This window comes from Lithobates pipiens, unplaced genomic scaffold (genome assembly GCF_037356315.1).
Source record: "Lithobates pipiens isolate NorthernLeopardFrog02 unplaced genomic scaffold, aLitPip1_a1.2 Scaffold_3, whole genome shotgun sequence".
Lineage (NCBI taxonomy): Eukaryota > Metazoa > Chordata > Amphibia > Anura > Ranidae > Lithobates > Lithobates pipiens.
Window position 1 is genome coordinate 85,786,052 of NW_027507790.1, and position 12,025 is coordinate 85,798,076.

Below are 12,025 nucleotides of genomic sequence, written 5' to 3' on the forward strand. Positions count from 1 at the left end.
ATCAAGAAGTGAAGCGTTACGGCTTCACTTCCCGGTTCCCTACTGGGCATGCGTGAGTCGTGCAGCGCAATAGGAATTGTCCGCGCTTGCAGGGGCGTACCTAGAGCATTTGGCACCCAGGGCCCATCCTATATCTGGCACCCCCCCCCCCCAACTGTAAAAACACCCACAAAAAAACATCCTCCTCTGCCAAGATCAGTGTTTTTTAATTCTGCTTTCTTTTTTAAATGGCGCTGTTGGCTACCGAGTAAACCAGAAGTGACACTGTGCTGTCGCTTCCAGTTTTCTACATCGGAGACCTGATCAAAGACAAATTCGGCTTTGTTCGGGTTTCTGGCCAGCTGGCTGGTGGCTCAGGTCTGCGGGTGGGATGGGAGACCTGAGCGGAGATGTGGGGGGATGGGGACGTCCCCTCCCGCTCCTTGTAATAACAGCCGATGCTGTTCATCCATGGCAGCCAGTGACAATAGATGGGAAATGACAGAGGTGTCAGTCACTCAGGTGTGAGCAGATGCCACATTTTTGGACAGATTGTGCCAAGGTCAGGAAAGTGGAGAGCTGGACTGGAGCTGCTATGAGGGAGACATCAGAGTGAGACGGGGAGACAGCTGACAATACAAAGTATGGCCCATGTCTACTGTCCTCAGGGACAGATCTGATCTAGAGATCCCACTGTATGGCAATCTCTGGATCGGATCTGTCCCTGGGGACAGTATTGGCATTGATGATTTGATTCAGATTTGGGAACCGACCTGCTGACAAGGCGTGTTGCTTGCTGGACCGTGGGTGGGATCTGATGGCCGCAGGGAAGATGGCAAGATGCCGCTGTGACCTGCTGCTTGCTGGATGGATCTGATGGCTGCAAGATGTGGGTGTAAGTCCCCCCCTTTATCAGATCAGCTCATCTACTCTATACCTGGTTTGTGAACACAGCAACACCACCCCCCCCCTTACCAGGTAAGATCACAGCTCAGCTACTATAGGTGGGTGGTAGTCACACAGCAATATACAGCACACACATGCATTCTGCAACCTGTACATAGCACACGCCTGCATTCTGCAACCTGTATATAGCACACGCCTGCATTCTGCAACCTGTACATAGCACACGCCTGGATTCTGCAACCTGTACATAGCACACGCCTGGATTCTGCAACATGTACATAGCACACGCCTGCATTCTGCAACCTGTACATAGCACACGCCTGCATTCTGCAACCTGTACATAGCACACGCCTGCATTCTGCAACCTGTACATAGCACACGCCTGGATTCTGCAACCTGTACACAGCACACGCCTGCATTCTGCAACCTGTACATAGCACAAATCTGGAGTCTACAACCTTTACACAGCACACGCCTGCATTCTGCAACCTGTACACAGCACACGCCTGCATTCTGCAACCTGTACATAGCACACGCCTGCATTCTGCAACCTGTACATAGCACACGCCTGGATTCTGCAACCTGTACATAGCACACGCCTGGATTCTGCAACCTGTATATAGCACACGCCTGGATTCTGCAACCTGTACATAGCACACGCCTGGATTCTGCAACCTGTATATAGCACAAATCTCGAGTCTACAACCTGTACATAGCACACGACTGTATTCTGCACCCCCCCCCCCATCAGGTCAGCTACACTATACCTACTACACAGCACCCCCCCCCCTTCTATGACAGACCAGCACAGTAAGGATGGCAGGACAGACACACTCCTCCAACATCTTCTCACAGCTCACACATCCCCTATCACCAGCTCACCTCGGCTCTCAGCTTCTGCTAGGGAGGTTTAGACTCTGGAAGATGGTGTGGACACAGAGTGTAACAGCAACCACCCCCGCGCTGAATGATGACACACTCAGCTCGGCTGCTCAGCAGTGGTGGGTGGAGCTAGCAGGTGAAAACAGAAACTAGACCATACTATTTCGGCCACAGTGCTGGGGGTGTTCCAGCTCACAAAAAACTCACAAAAAACAGAGCAGCCAGAGCCAGGGATTCCCTTCAGGATTCTGTCAGACAGTGTCTGAGTGCAGAGTGAACCCCATAGCAATGCCACCCAGCCACTTACACCCCCCTCAATATGTGGCACCTGGGGCGGAACGCCCGCCCCCTGCTTGGTACGCCCCTGCACGCGTGATGGATTTTATTCCCTGCTTTGCAGGGACACACACCTTATCCTTTCCCCCCTATCAGAACGAAGCTCTGCCTTGTTTACATACATAGGCAGATCTCCATTCTGTGTCTCTGCCTGACGCTCGTCAGGTGTCAGCCGATGTCCAGTAATCACAGCAGAAGCCAGACATCCAGTAATCACAGCGTGCGTGCGCCCCTTAGGCGGATGTGCAGAATCGCATATGTGTACAGGATTCTGCATAGGAGGGCCATCCTGTAGCAGTATATCTGCTATGGGCCGGTCCTTAATTGGTTAATACATTGAGCACAAGAAGATAAATATTCCTCAGCAAACCATTTGTTAAAATTCTTACCTCAGCCCCTGCAGTTTTCAAATTATAACACCGCCAGCTCCTGCTCTCTAAGTGCTGCTTCCCTGAACTTCTGGTATTCACACAAAAAATGTAAGTAGAATTGCTGCCTAACACTTACTATGTTTAAAATGTCCCCCTCCCCCACCTGTGCTGTCTAACATGTGTATACTTACCTATTTTCAGCTTGCTCTGGTCATGTTATCCACAGCCGGAGGTGAGGAGGATGTGCCAACAGCAGCTGGGACATGGGAGCCTATGGATGACATTACAGCTCCCTCCTCTCCTTTGCAGCCTCCGCTCACAAACACAGGGAAACACATAAAAACAACAAAAAGGGCACAAACACCTAATGCATTAGTGTGTTATATTCACTAGACATGTGCACTGACAAAAAATTTGTTCGTTTTCGTTTCATTCTTTTGTTTCTTTTTTGAAAATTTGGAATAGTGAAAATGCAGAATTATCGAACTTTTCAAATTTTCGATTTTCAAATTTTCGAATTTCCGAAATTTTTGCATTTTCGAATTACTGAATTTTTGAATTTCAAATTTCCGAAATTCGAAAATTCAAAAATTAGAAAATCTGACAATGTGAAAATCTGAAAAAAAGAAAAAATCTGTAAAATGTGAAATAATAACTATTAATTTATAGGTATTGGAATTTGTGAACATAACGAATACAAATTTATCTGAATTTCCGAATTATCCGAAATAACAAATGCTGCATCTAAACAAATGGAATAGAACAAATTAATAATAAGTAAATAATAATAAAAAGGCTTTTTTTTATTATTATTGTTATTTATTATTATTATTAGAGAGTTACATTCCATTCGTTTAGATACAGCATTCGTTATCTCAGATAATTCATAACTTCCAATACCTATAATTTAATAGTTATTATTAGGTATTATTTCAGATTTTCAGGTTTTCAACATTTCATTCTTATTTTCCAATTTTCACATTTCCAATTTTTTTAATTTTCAAATTTCCAAATTTTCACATTTCTGAATTTTCAAATTTCCTAATTTTGAATTTTTGAACTTCCGAAATTTCAAATTTCCGAATTCGAATTTTCTAATTTCGGAAATTTTCCAATTTCTGAAAATGTGAAATTCGGAAAGGCAAAATTTGCCGAAATTCGGAAAGGCGAGTTTGCTGGCCAATCAAGCACAGGGATACCATGATCAGTAAACCAGGGATTGGTACTTTTGGCAGTGTGGGCAGGTGCCAAGTCCTGCTGGAAAATGAAATCAGCATCTCCATAAAGCTGGTCAGCAGAGGGAAGCATTGCCTTGCCCTGCGATAGGATTGATCAATGTTCCCTTGTATCTCTTTTGTTGTTGTGCAAAGTATCCGCTATAAGTAAATAATTAAAATACATTTAATACATTAAAGTTTAGCATCAGTGCTGCTCTTTGCACAGTGAATGATGGGTGCTGTGGTGATGCCCCATCAGGAAGTAGGCCCATGACATTCTACATAAACTTCCAAAAGACTGGGGAGATCTTGTGGCGAAAAGAGAGTATCTTAACATGCAAATACAGCGGGAGAGGGAAAAATCAATTCATAATAAATACATATTAAAATAAATTAGTAAATCAAGAAAATGTAAAGGATATTTCAGGTACTTTGATAATGACAAGCAGCCTGATTTGCAGTAGACCCCTATCTAATTTTGTAGGTAATTTGCTTGATAAATGTTCCTCATGGTAATTACTGGTGCTTTTGAAGTGTGAGAAAGGGCACATTTTGCTTGTCACATTATGAGTGGTCTGGACTCACAATTTTTTTTTTTTTGTTAGGTTGTTTTATTGTGTTATACATTAACATCCCATCTTGTTTCTTTAATGTTAGTTTTTGGAAAAGCACTTCACTCACTTTCACGAGTTGGCGATGAACTGTGGTTTGACCCACTGGAGAATGGTGTAAGTTTTACTACAGCTTTCTTTTGCATTTTTTAATCAGATGTGTTTAGAATTAGGTTCAGATTCATGCATGTAGAGTTTAGACTAACCTTTTTCTGTTCATTGCCTGGTTACATTATGATGAATCAGCAGTAATACCCCATGTATAGTGTGATCAAATTGAATATGTTATCTTCTTTAATACTATTATCTGCTTTTGGGATCCTCAGGAATTTCTATGTAATTTACACAGATGATGATGTACGGAGCAGTGGCCATGAATGCCAATGCAGGAGAGCAAATTGCACACAATGGTGGGATACAGCAAAAGTTTGCACCACTTCTTCTAAACATGAAGCAGATGCTGTTAACAGGGTTAATTTGGTGTGATCAGTTCTCTGTTCTGACGTGTCTGTGACAGGCAACACAAAGAACATGAAATTTGGAGCTGCATGCTCGAATCTCTTAGCTCAGAGTGGATGGAGGAGGATTGTTACCCTGCATGCTCTGCTCATGTAGTGGAATCTCTGTACAAGCAAAGAGAGGGACGTAAGTTGTCTGCTGGCAGCCTACATTTGGTACGACAAGGTCATACCTGACAGGAATCCGCAGCAAATTTCTACATTCCCTCTGTTAATTACCACCCAAAATCGTCCTCATCCATTTTCTTATCCATTTTCACAATGTAACTATAAGTGGCGGCCCGTCCATTAGGGGCCCGACCCCCCTATCCATGCGTCCTGCCACCTAATCTACCATGCAGGGTGCCGGACACATGGATTCCAATGTGGGATTTTTAAGCACATGATTAGAACCAGAGGCTCTAACAGGCTTCAAAATAGGGTGGGCTCAGAGCGCAGAGCACCGTGTCCGAAGCCCACCCAGGTGTGGGACAATAGCGAATGAATATTCACTAGGGTAACACTGATTCTCCTCTCAGCCAATCAGGAAGTGGGTCGTGAGACCCATTTCCCAATTGACCAAAAGGAGAAGCGATCCCATTGGCCGAGGAGGGAGGAGATGCATGACCGAGGCTGACCCACCAGCCGCAAAGTTCGATCCTCGGGCCCCTCCATGCAGAGTGCTGTCAGCTCCTCCTGTGGCTGCAGGAGAGAGGAGCACATGCTAAAAGACACCCCTATGACACCTTGGACACCTCATCGCACATCGATCCCCACCTGCTGCCAACCTCATCTGGCACCCCTGGGTATGGAGCCTGCACAGAGCCCCCTATTATCTCAAACACAGGGTAGGAGAGCCAGGGTGGGGGAGGGAGGGTGGTGACCGGCAGGTGGTGGCGTACTGGAGCAGTGGGATGGTAAGGTCCGTAGAATGTATCACCATCCCGCCCTGAATCATCCATCCCTCTCCTGGAGAGGGATGTGGATAATTCAGGGTGGGTATGGGGATACATTGGGATAAGAGTGTTTTTGGAGTGGGTGGGTGCACCGAAGGACTCGGTGGGATTGTCAGTGGGCGGATTCAGTGGGACAAGCAGTGGGAGGGTCCTGGGGAATGGTAGTGGTCAGGCCCCGGGGGGACCAGGCCTAAAGCGTTGTAAGGGACCCCAAAATTTCTGATGGCTGCCCTGGTGCCACCTATCAGTGCAGCTTCATCAGTGCAGCCTCATCAGTGCCCATCCGTGAGGAACCCCTCATAATGGGCACAGCAGGTGTACAGACCCTGGAACTCAGCACGGGGATGGTGGGAACCCCTCACAATGGGCGTAGCTGGTGTATAGACCCCTGGAAAGGAGGGGGCAGCATTTACTAGAACTGATTGGCTGTATTTTGTTCCTGCAGCTGCTGACTGCTGGTGGAAGGGAGAGGAGAAGAAGACAGCTTTCTGGTGCTGCAAGTGGAGGAAAATACAGCCCAGTTCTAGTAAATGCTGCACCCCCGGGTTGCATTAGTATCAGCAGTAACCAGGAGAATACATAGGGACTAGTGGGCAGCAGCCTGATCTATAGGCAGTGTTTTCCATCGGTGGTTACCAGCAGAAAAAAGATACATAAAGAGAGCCGACACACTGACCGCCCTGCACAGCACTGATATTAGCTCCAGTAACAGCATGTGTAGCAGGACTCAGATCATTCCCCCACACCCTCTGTTTCCAACCTGCCACGCCGTGACTTGCGCAGCGTGACTGGGGGAGGGGGTGGAACATTCCAGGGAGCTCTGGGTTATCAGGAGGATAGCTGGTATCATCCTGTCCTAAAAGTAGCAGAAAGCCGAAGTAACTGTTTACAGTCATATAGTAAATGGGGGGGGGGGGGGCTGAGTGTTTGCAGAGTGCTGTGTTGGCACAGCAGTGAGCCGGTGTTCTGCCATATAGTGTCCGGCCATCATGTAGTGTCCGCGCTGTACTACGCAGGCGCAGTACGGAGCAGACGAAGCTTCGGAAAATCTCCGAAGCTGAACGGCGCCTGCGCCGTGAGTGGAGGTGGTAGCCCCACCATCCAAGTGGACATAGGGTTGTGAATATTAGAGGGCCCCTCGCGGGCGAGCTTCGCTCGCCACGCTTCGGGCTCGGCTCTTTTATATTCCTACTCTATGTCCACTTGGATAGTGGGGATAGAGCCTGGACTCACGGCGCAGGCGCCGTTCATCCTCTGCAATTTTCGGAATCTGTGTTGCTGTGTACTGCGCATGCGCAGTACGCAGCGGACACTATCAGATGGAGGACATTATATGATAAGACACCGGGTCCATGGGTTGAACTGTAAAGGCTTGGGGGACAATGGTGTGTATAGGGCAGCATTTACAAGCTCCACTATGCTGCATTTTCCTCCACTGATGTCTCCCTATACACGGTATCAGTGGCTACCCAGCTAGGACTTTATCAGTGTGTGCCAGTGCCCAGGACAAGTGTCGGGAGCTGGGCAGTAGACACTTCCAGGCTGCTCTGTGTATTGTTCATAGGAGGAGAGTGCAGATCTCTCCCATGCACATGTAGTGCGGAGCGGATCCACCAAAAATCTGCTGCTTAATAAAATGCCCCAGTGACTGAGCTGCACCGTCTCTGCACTCCTCCCCCTCCTCATGTCTGTCAGTCCTGTCAGACTGACACCTGGTGTTCTATCGAGAAGTGCCCGATATCGAGAAGTGCCTGGGATGAATGGCGCATGCGCCATACGGTACAGCACAACAGCTGATTTGCTATCAGCTGTTGTGATGGTGAGACGGCATCTGCGCGCAATAGCCGACGGAAGACATTTTTCAGTTAGATTGTGCCTTGTGCTCCCAAGGCGTGTTCATGTCAGTGAGGGGCATATTTTTTCATGTTGAGAGCGGATTTATAAATGATGGCCAGTGCTGCAAAGATGGGGGCAGAATTTTTAAAGATGACCAGTGCTGAAAAATAAAACTTTTTCTGCTATTCTTCCTGGACGATTGTGGGACGTGTTTAGTCAACTTCAGGGAGGGTTTTTCTATGTTGATGGGCGGGTTTTCAGGCTGTATTTAGCTAGCTAACGCAAGCTATTTGCCACAGTATCGGTGCCGATTTTGATGTTGTGTTGCAGCTTCGTTGAAGGACTCTAATTTGCACATAATTTCAAAAAGATTTTTTTTCAGCACTGGCCATCTTTAAAAATTGCGCCCCCATCTTTGCAGCACTGGTTATCATTTATAAATATGCCCCCAACATGTACAGATCCGCCCCTCACCGACATGAACATGCCTCAGGAGCACGAGGCACAATCTGACAGAAAGATTTCTTCTGTTTGCTTTTGTGCGCAAAATCGTAAAATCAGCTGTTGTGTTGTTTCGTACAGTACATGTGCAGTACAACCCGGGCAACTTCTCGATAGCGGGCACTATCCGACAGAACACCAGTTCTACACACAAGGCTGTGAGGCTAAGCTATAACATGTAAGCGGGTCTGAAACGTTTGGATTTTACCCTATGTCTTAATAAAGCCTCCATATGTTTATTAGATCCTGCCATGTGTCGAATTTTGCTGGACTTTCTAGTATTTTTGCCCCCTTTAAAAAAAACTAAGAACCCTGCTAGAGCAGTGGTGGCCTGCCCCCAAATGCATTTTGTCACTTGCCACGTCACCGGCCACCAGATGCAGATTGTCACTTGCCAGGTCGCCTGCCACCAGATGTGGATTTTCACTGCAGTGGTGGCAGCACAGGCTTGCGCATTAGTTCAGAGGCAAGCCTGGAGTAGTGGGTAGTGAGGGAGAACAGCTGTGAGAAGGGGGGCAGGTGGGTAAGAGATGAACTCATCTCTCTGCTCCTATTGATCACCTCCAGCAGTGTATCAGTGTTCTGCCACGCTGTGTGGGCGGAAGAGAGGTGATGAAGGTGGGTGGTAAGAGATGATATCATCTCTCTACTCGCTCGCCTCAGTATAGCGGCCCCGCTGTGAGCACAAAACAGCTGTGATGCGGGCGGGCGTGCGGTGAGAGATGATGTCATCTTGCTCTGCCGCCACACGTCATACAGTGCAGCCTTTGCGGCCCAGCTGCAAACAGACCATGGCCTGGGGGTTGATGACCCCTGTGCTAGAGTACACAGCACACCATATATAACTGACATGTTAAATTGTTGTGATAGATTACCTTTAATAACGTATGGCTGATCATTGTCATTTATAGGTTTCTGTTAAGATTAAATAAATAACCAATAATCCAAAATCATACTATGCTTTCTTAACAGTATGACATAGCTGTTCAACTTTCATAAAAACATTGTTTAACATTCTGTTCTTTCTATATATCTAGCTTGCCTTGAGAGTGCTCAATTCTTCCAGATCTGCATACGCCTACGTCTTCTTTTCTTCCTTCTTTTTCCAAAACTATCAAAGGCCATTTGTTCATGAACAAGGCCAAGGCGATGTCCCTTTAAAGCTAAATTGCAAATTTTCATTAAAGGTATCTAAAGCCTAAATTAGTTAAAGTGATATTGGTCAATGACATGTTTAAAGCAATCACTTGAATTTTCAATAAAGTTAAAATAATTGTAACATTTATAGAGCAGTGCAGGCTGAAAAATGGGGCAATGTGCTTGCCTTGTAAATGTAGCACTACACCCATGAGGGCCGCTTAAAGGATCTGTACCCCACTGGTTGCCCTGACCTTGCATGTCCTCCGGCACCTCTGACACTCTAGATTCTGACATTCTTGTGGTGACAAAAGTCTGGATGTAATGACAAAGGAAGAATCCAGGCTGGGCACTAGGAGGATACTGTCTAATTGAGGGTGGTAAAGTTGAATGTGAGGCTGCAAGGACATTTTTGAGATATGCTACTGACTGCTGAGCTGCACACAACAGAATAGAGGAGTTGTCTAATTATCCCTTGGTCTAAACAGTGTTGGACTGGAAGAAAAATGTGTATGTTTTAAAACTTTTCCAGTGTCCCTGTGGAGGCCACTTTAACCCTAGTGCACCAAGAGCATTCCCTAAAGCTGTCCATACATTATGCAAATTTTGTCCAGCTCCTGGGTTGTGTTTCATACTTCTACTGAAAATTGTTGGACAAACAGAACCTTTATCCAAATCAGATGTAGAAGCTGTTCAGGTATTTTGAAAGCTGGTGGGGCAAGCTGTCAAAATACAATTGCCAGAGAGATTTGTCTATGGATATCATGTAGCATGGATGGGGGGGGGGGGGGGTGTTGTTGTTTTATTGTGCGTTATAACTAATTCACAATTCACAAAAAGCACAGATGGGCTAATATATGAAATTGTGCTATAGGACAATGGTACTCAACCAGGCCAGCGGCAGATTCCCTAACCTCACACAGTTCATCCCAGCCCCCAAAGTGCCCCTCAACCTCCCACAGTTCCCCCAGGCTACCTAAGATCCAATCCTTCAGCCCTCACTGTACCCCCAACCTCTCTTAGTGCTATCCATCCTCACACAGTGTGTCCCAGTCCCTGCAGTGCCCCCTAGCTTTCCACAGAGTACCCAGTCCCCCAAAGTACTCAGAATAGTGTCCCACAGTGCACCCCCCCCAGCCACTGTACTGCCCTCCAGTCTCCTGCAGTGCCTTTGCAAATCCCCCCAGCCTCTTGGAGATACCATCATTCCCCTCCTGAGATCCCACCCTTCACAGCTGCCCCCAGCTCCCTGCAGAAACCTTATATCCTACAGGGCCACCAAATCTGCTGCAAATTCTCTTAACCTCATCCCTTTTATAGTGTGAGTATAAACTTTTTTTTGCTGTTGGAGCATGAAAGGCTTTTGAAGAATTTACTGGGCACTGGTCTCAGTAAAGTTGAAAAGCACTGCTATAGAAAAAATTTCAAACAGCTGCACTTGTCAAGAGTCTAAATTGATGTAGCCAGGAGTGGGCTAGCATTGCCTGCATATTCAGGAGACACTCTACAGTGTTGCCACAGTGAGACAGTATCCTCCTAGTGCCCAGCCTGGATTCTTCCTTTGTCATCACATCCAGACTTTTGTCACCACAAGAATGTCAGGTGTTTTGCACGCCGTAGGCTTTTACCACCCTCCCCAGCCCTCCTTTCAGCCTTTACAGGTGCCCCAACATCTAATGTTGGGTCCTGGCCCTTCCATTATACCTCTATGGGTATTGGCAGCTGTGGTTGAGCATGTTATTTATAATTGGCCCAATGCACCCATGTGTGACACATTTTCGTTTTATCAAGGAATGGGGCCCAAGTTATATGTTTAAATATACCGATCTGCCAAAAAAAAAACAACCTACTGCATTTTCTTTTACAGTCTCTACTGCATGTGTTTAGATGTCTCAACATATTGGACAAGAATGTGGAAAAATGCCAAATTTATTTAAATTTCAATTCATTTCATATGGTATTCCGTTTTTTCTGCAAACACGGTAAGCAGCTTTTAAATGGATCCTAAAGTACTTTGAGCATTGATCTCATCTCATCATCAAAGGTTGAAATATCCATATCAGAAGTGCCAGACAAATTGTGTTCACCCAGTATTAACATTAAGAGGCCAAAAAATGAAAGAGCCATGATAGCTTAAAATATTATTTTTGTGTTTGTATACATTTGTGTGTTTTTAATAATTAGTAACTGTGAAGTTACACATACACAGAGAAACTCAGTAGCACTAATTTGGTCATATTTACATTTTAACCCATTTGTAGCAGGCAGATAGAACACATTTATTTATCTGGTATTTCTTTATTACAAATAACAATCAGGGCTGCTGTTAGAAACCACAGGGCTCCCTACAGCCAACCTGACAGCCCCTCCCCAAATATACAAAGTTTACTATGCTTCAGGTATGAATGAGCACACTGAGTGGTCAGTACCAGTCACTCTTTGTGTTCATTCAAGAAAGAAAGGGGCTGGGAAATGTGAAATATTTACTGGACCCTTCCCCCACTCTCCATCCTGAAGGATCCTATTTTGTGCTTGCAGCTGCCGGCAAGGAGAGGAGGGAAGCTGGCATCACTGCAGGGGTGGTGATGGGGCACATAGGGGGGTCTGGGAAGCAGGGGAAAATGTATGGTGCACAGGGAGGGTGATCGGTGTGGCGGGTGGGAAATTACTGGAACCAATCCCCTGTATGGCTCTCTGCAGCAGCTGAAAGCCTGCAGGAGAGAGATGAGGAGAAACCAGCTTTCTGCTGCTGCAGAGAAAGCCATACAAGGGATTTGTTCCAGTAATTGCCTCCTC

The 12,025-nt window shown here is 46.2% G+C and overlaps 1 protein-coding gene across 1 annotated transcript in view; it reads left to right on the forward strand.

Annotated features, from left to right (window-relative positions):
* RAD9B (RAD9 checkpoint clamp component B) overlaps positions 1–12,025 on the forward strand; it is a 62,794-nt gene that overhangs the window by 5,274 nt on the left and 45,495 nt on the right. The window contains exons 2-4 of the mRNA XM_077462002.1: positions 4,349–4,419; positions 9,130–9,279; positions 11,097–11,211. Of these exons, the coding sequence (XP_077318128.1) occupies positions 4,349–4,419; positions 9,130–9,279; positions 11,097–11,211 (336 nt within the window). The remainder of the gene's footprint in view (positions 1–4,348; positions 4,420–9,129; positions 9,280–11,096; positions 11,212–12,025) is intronic.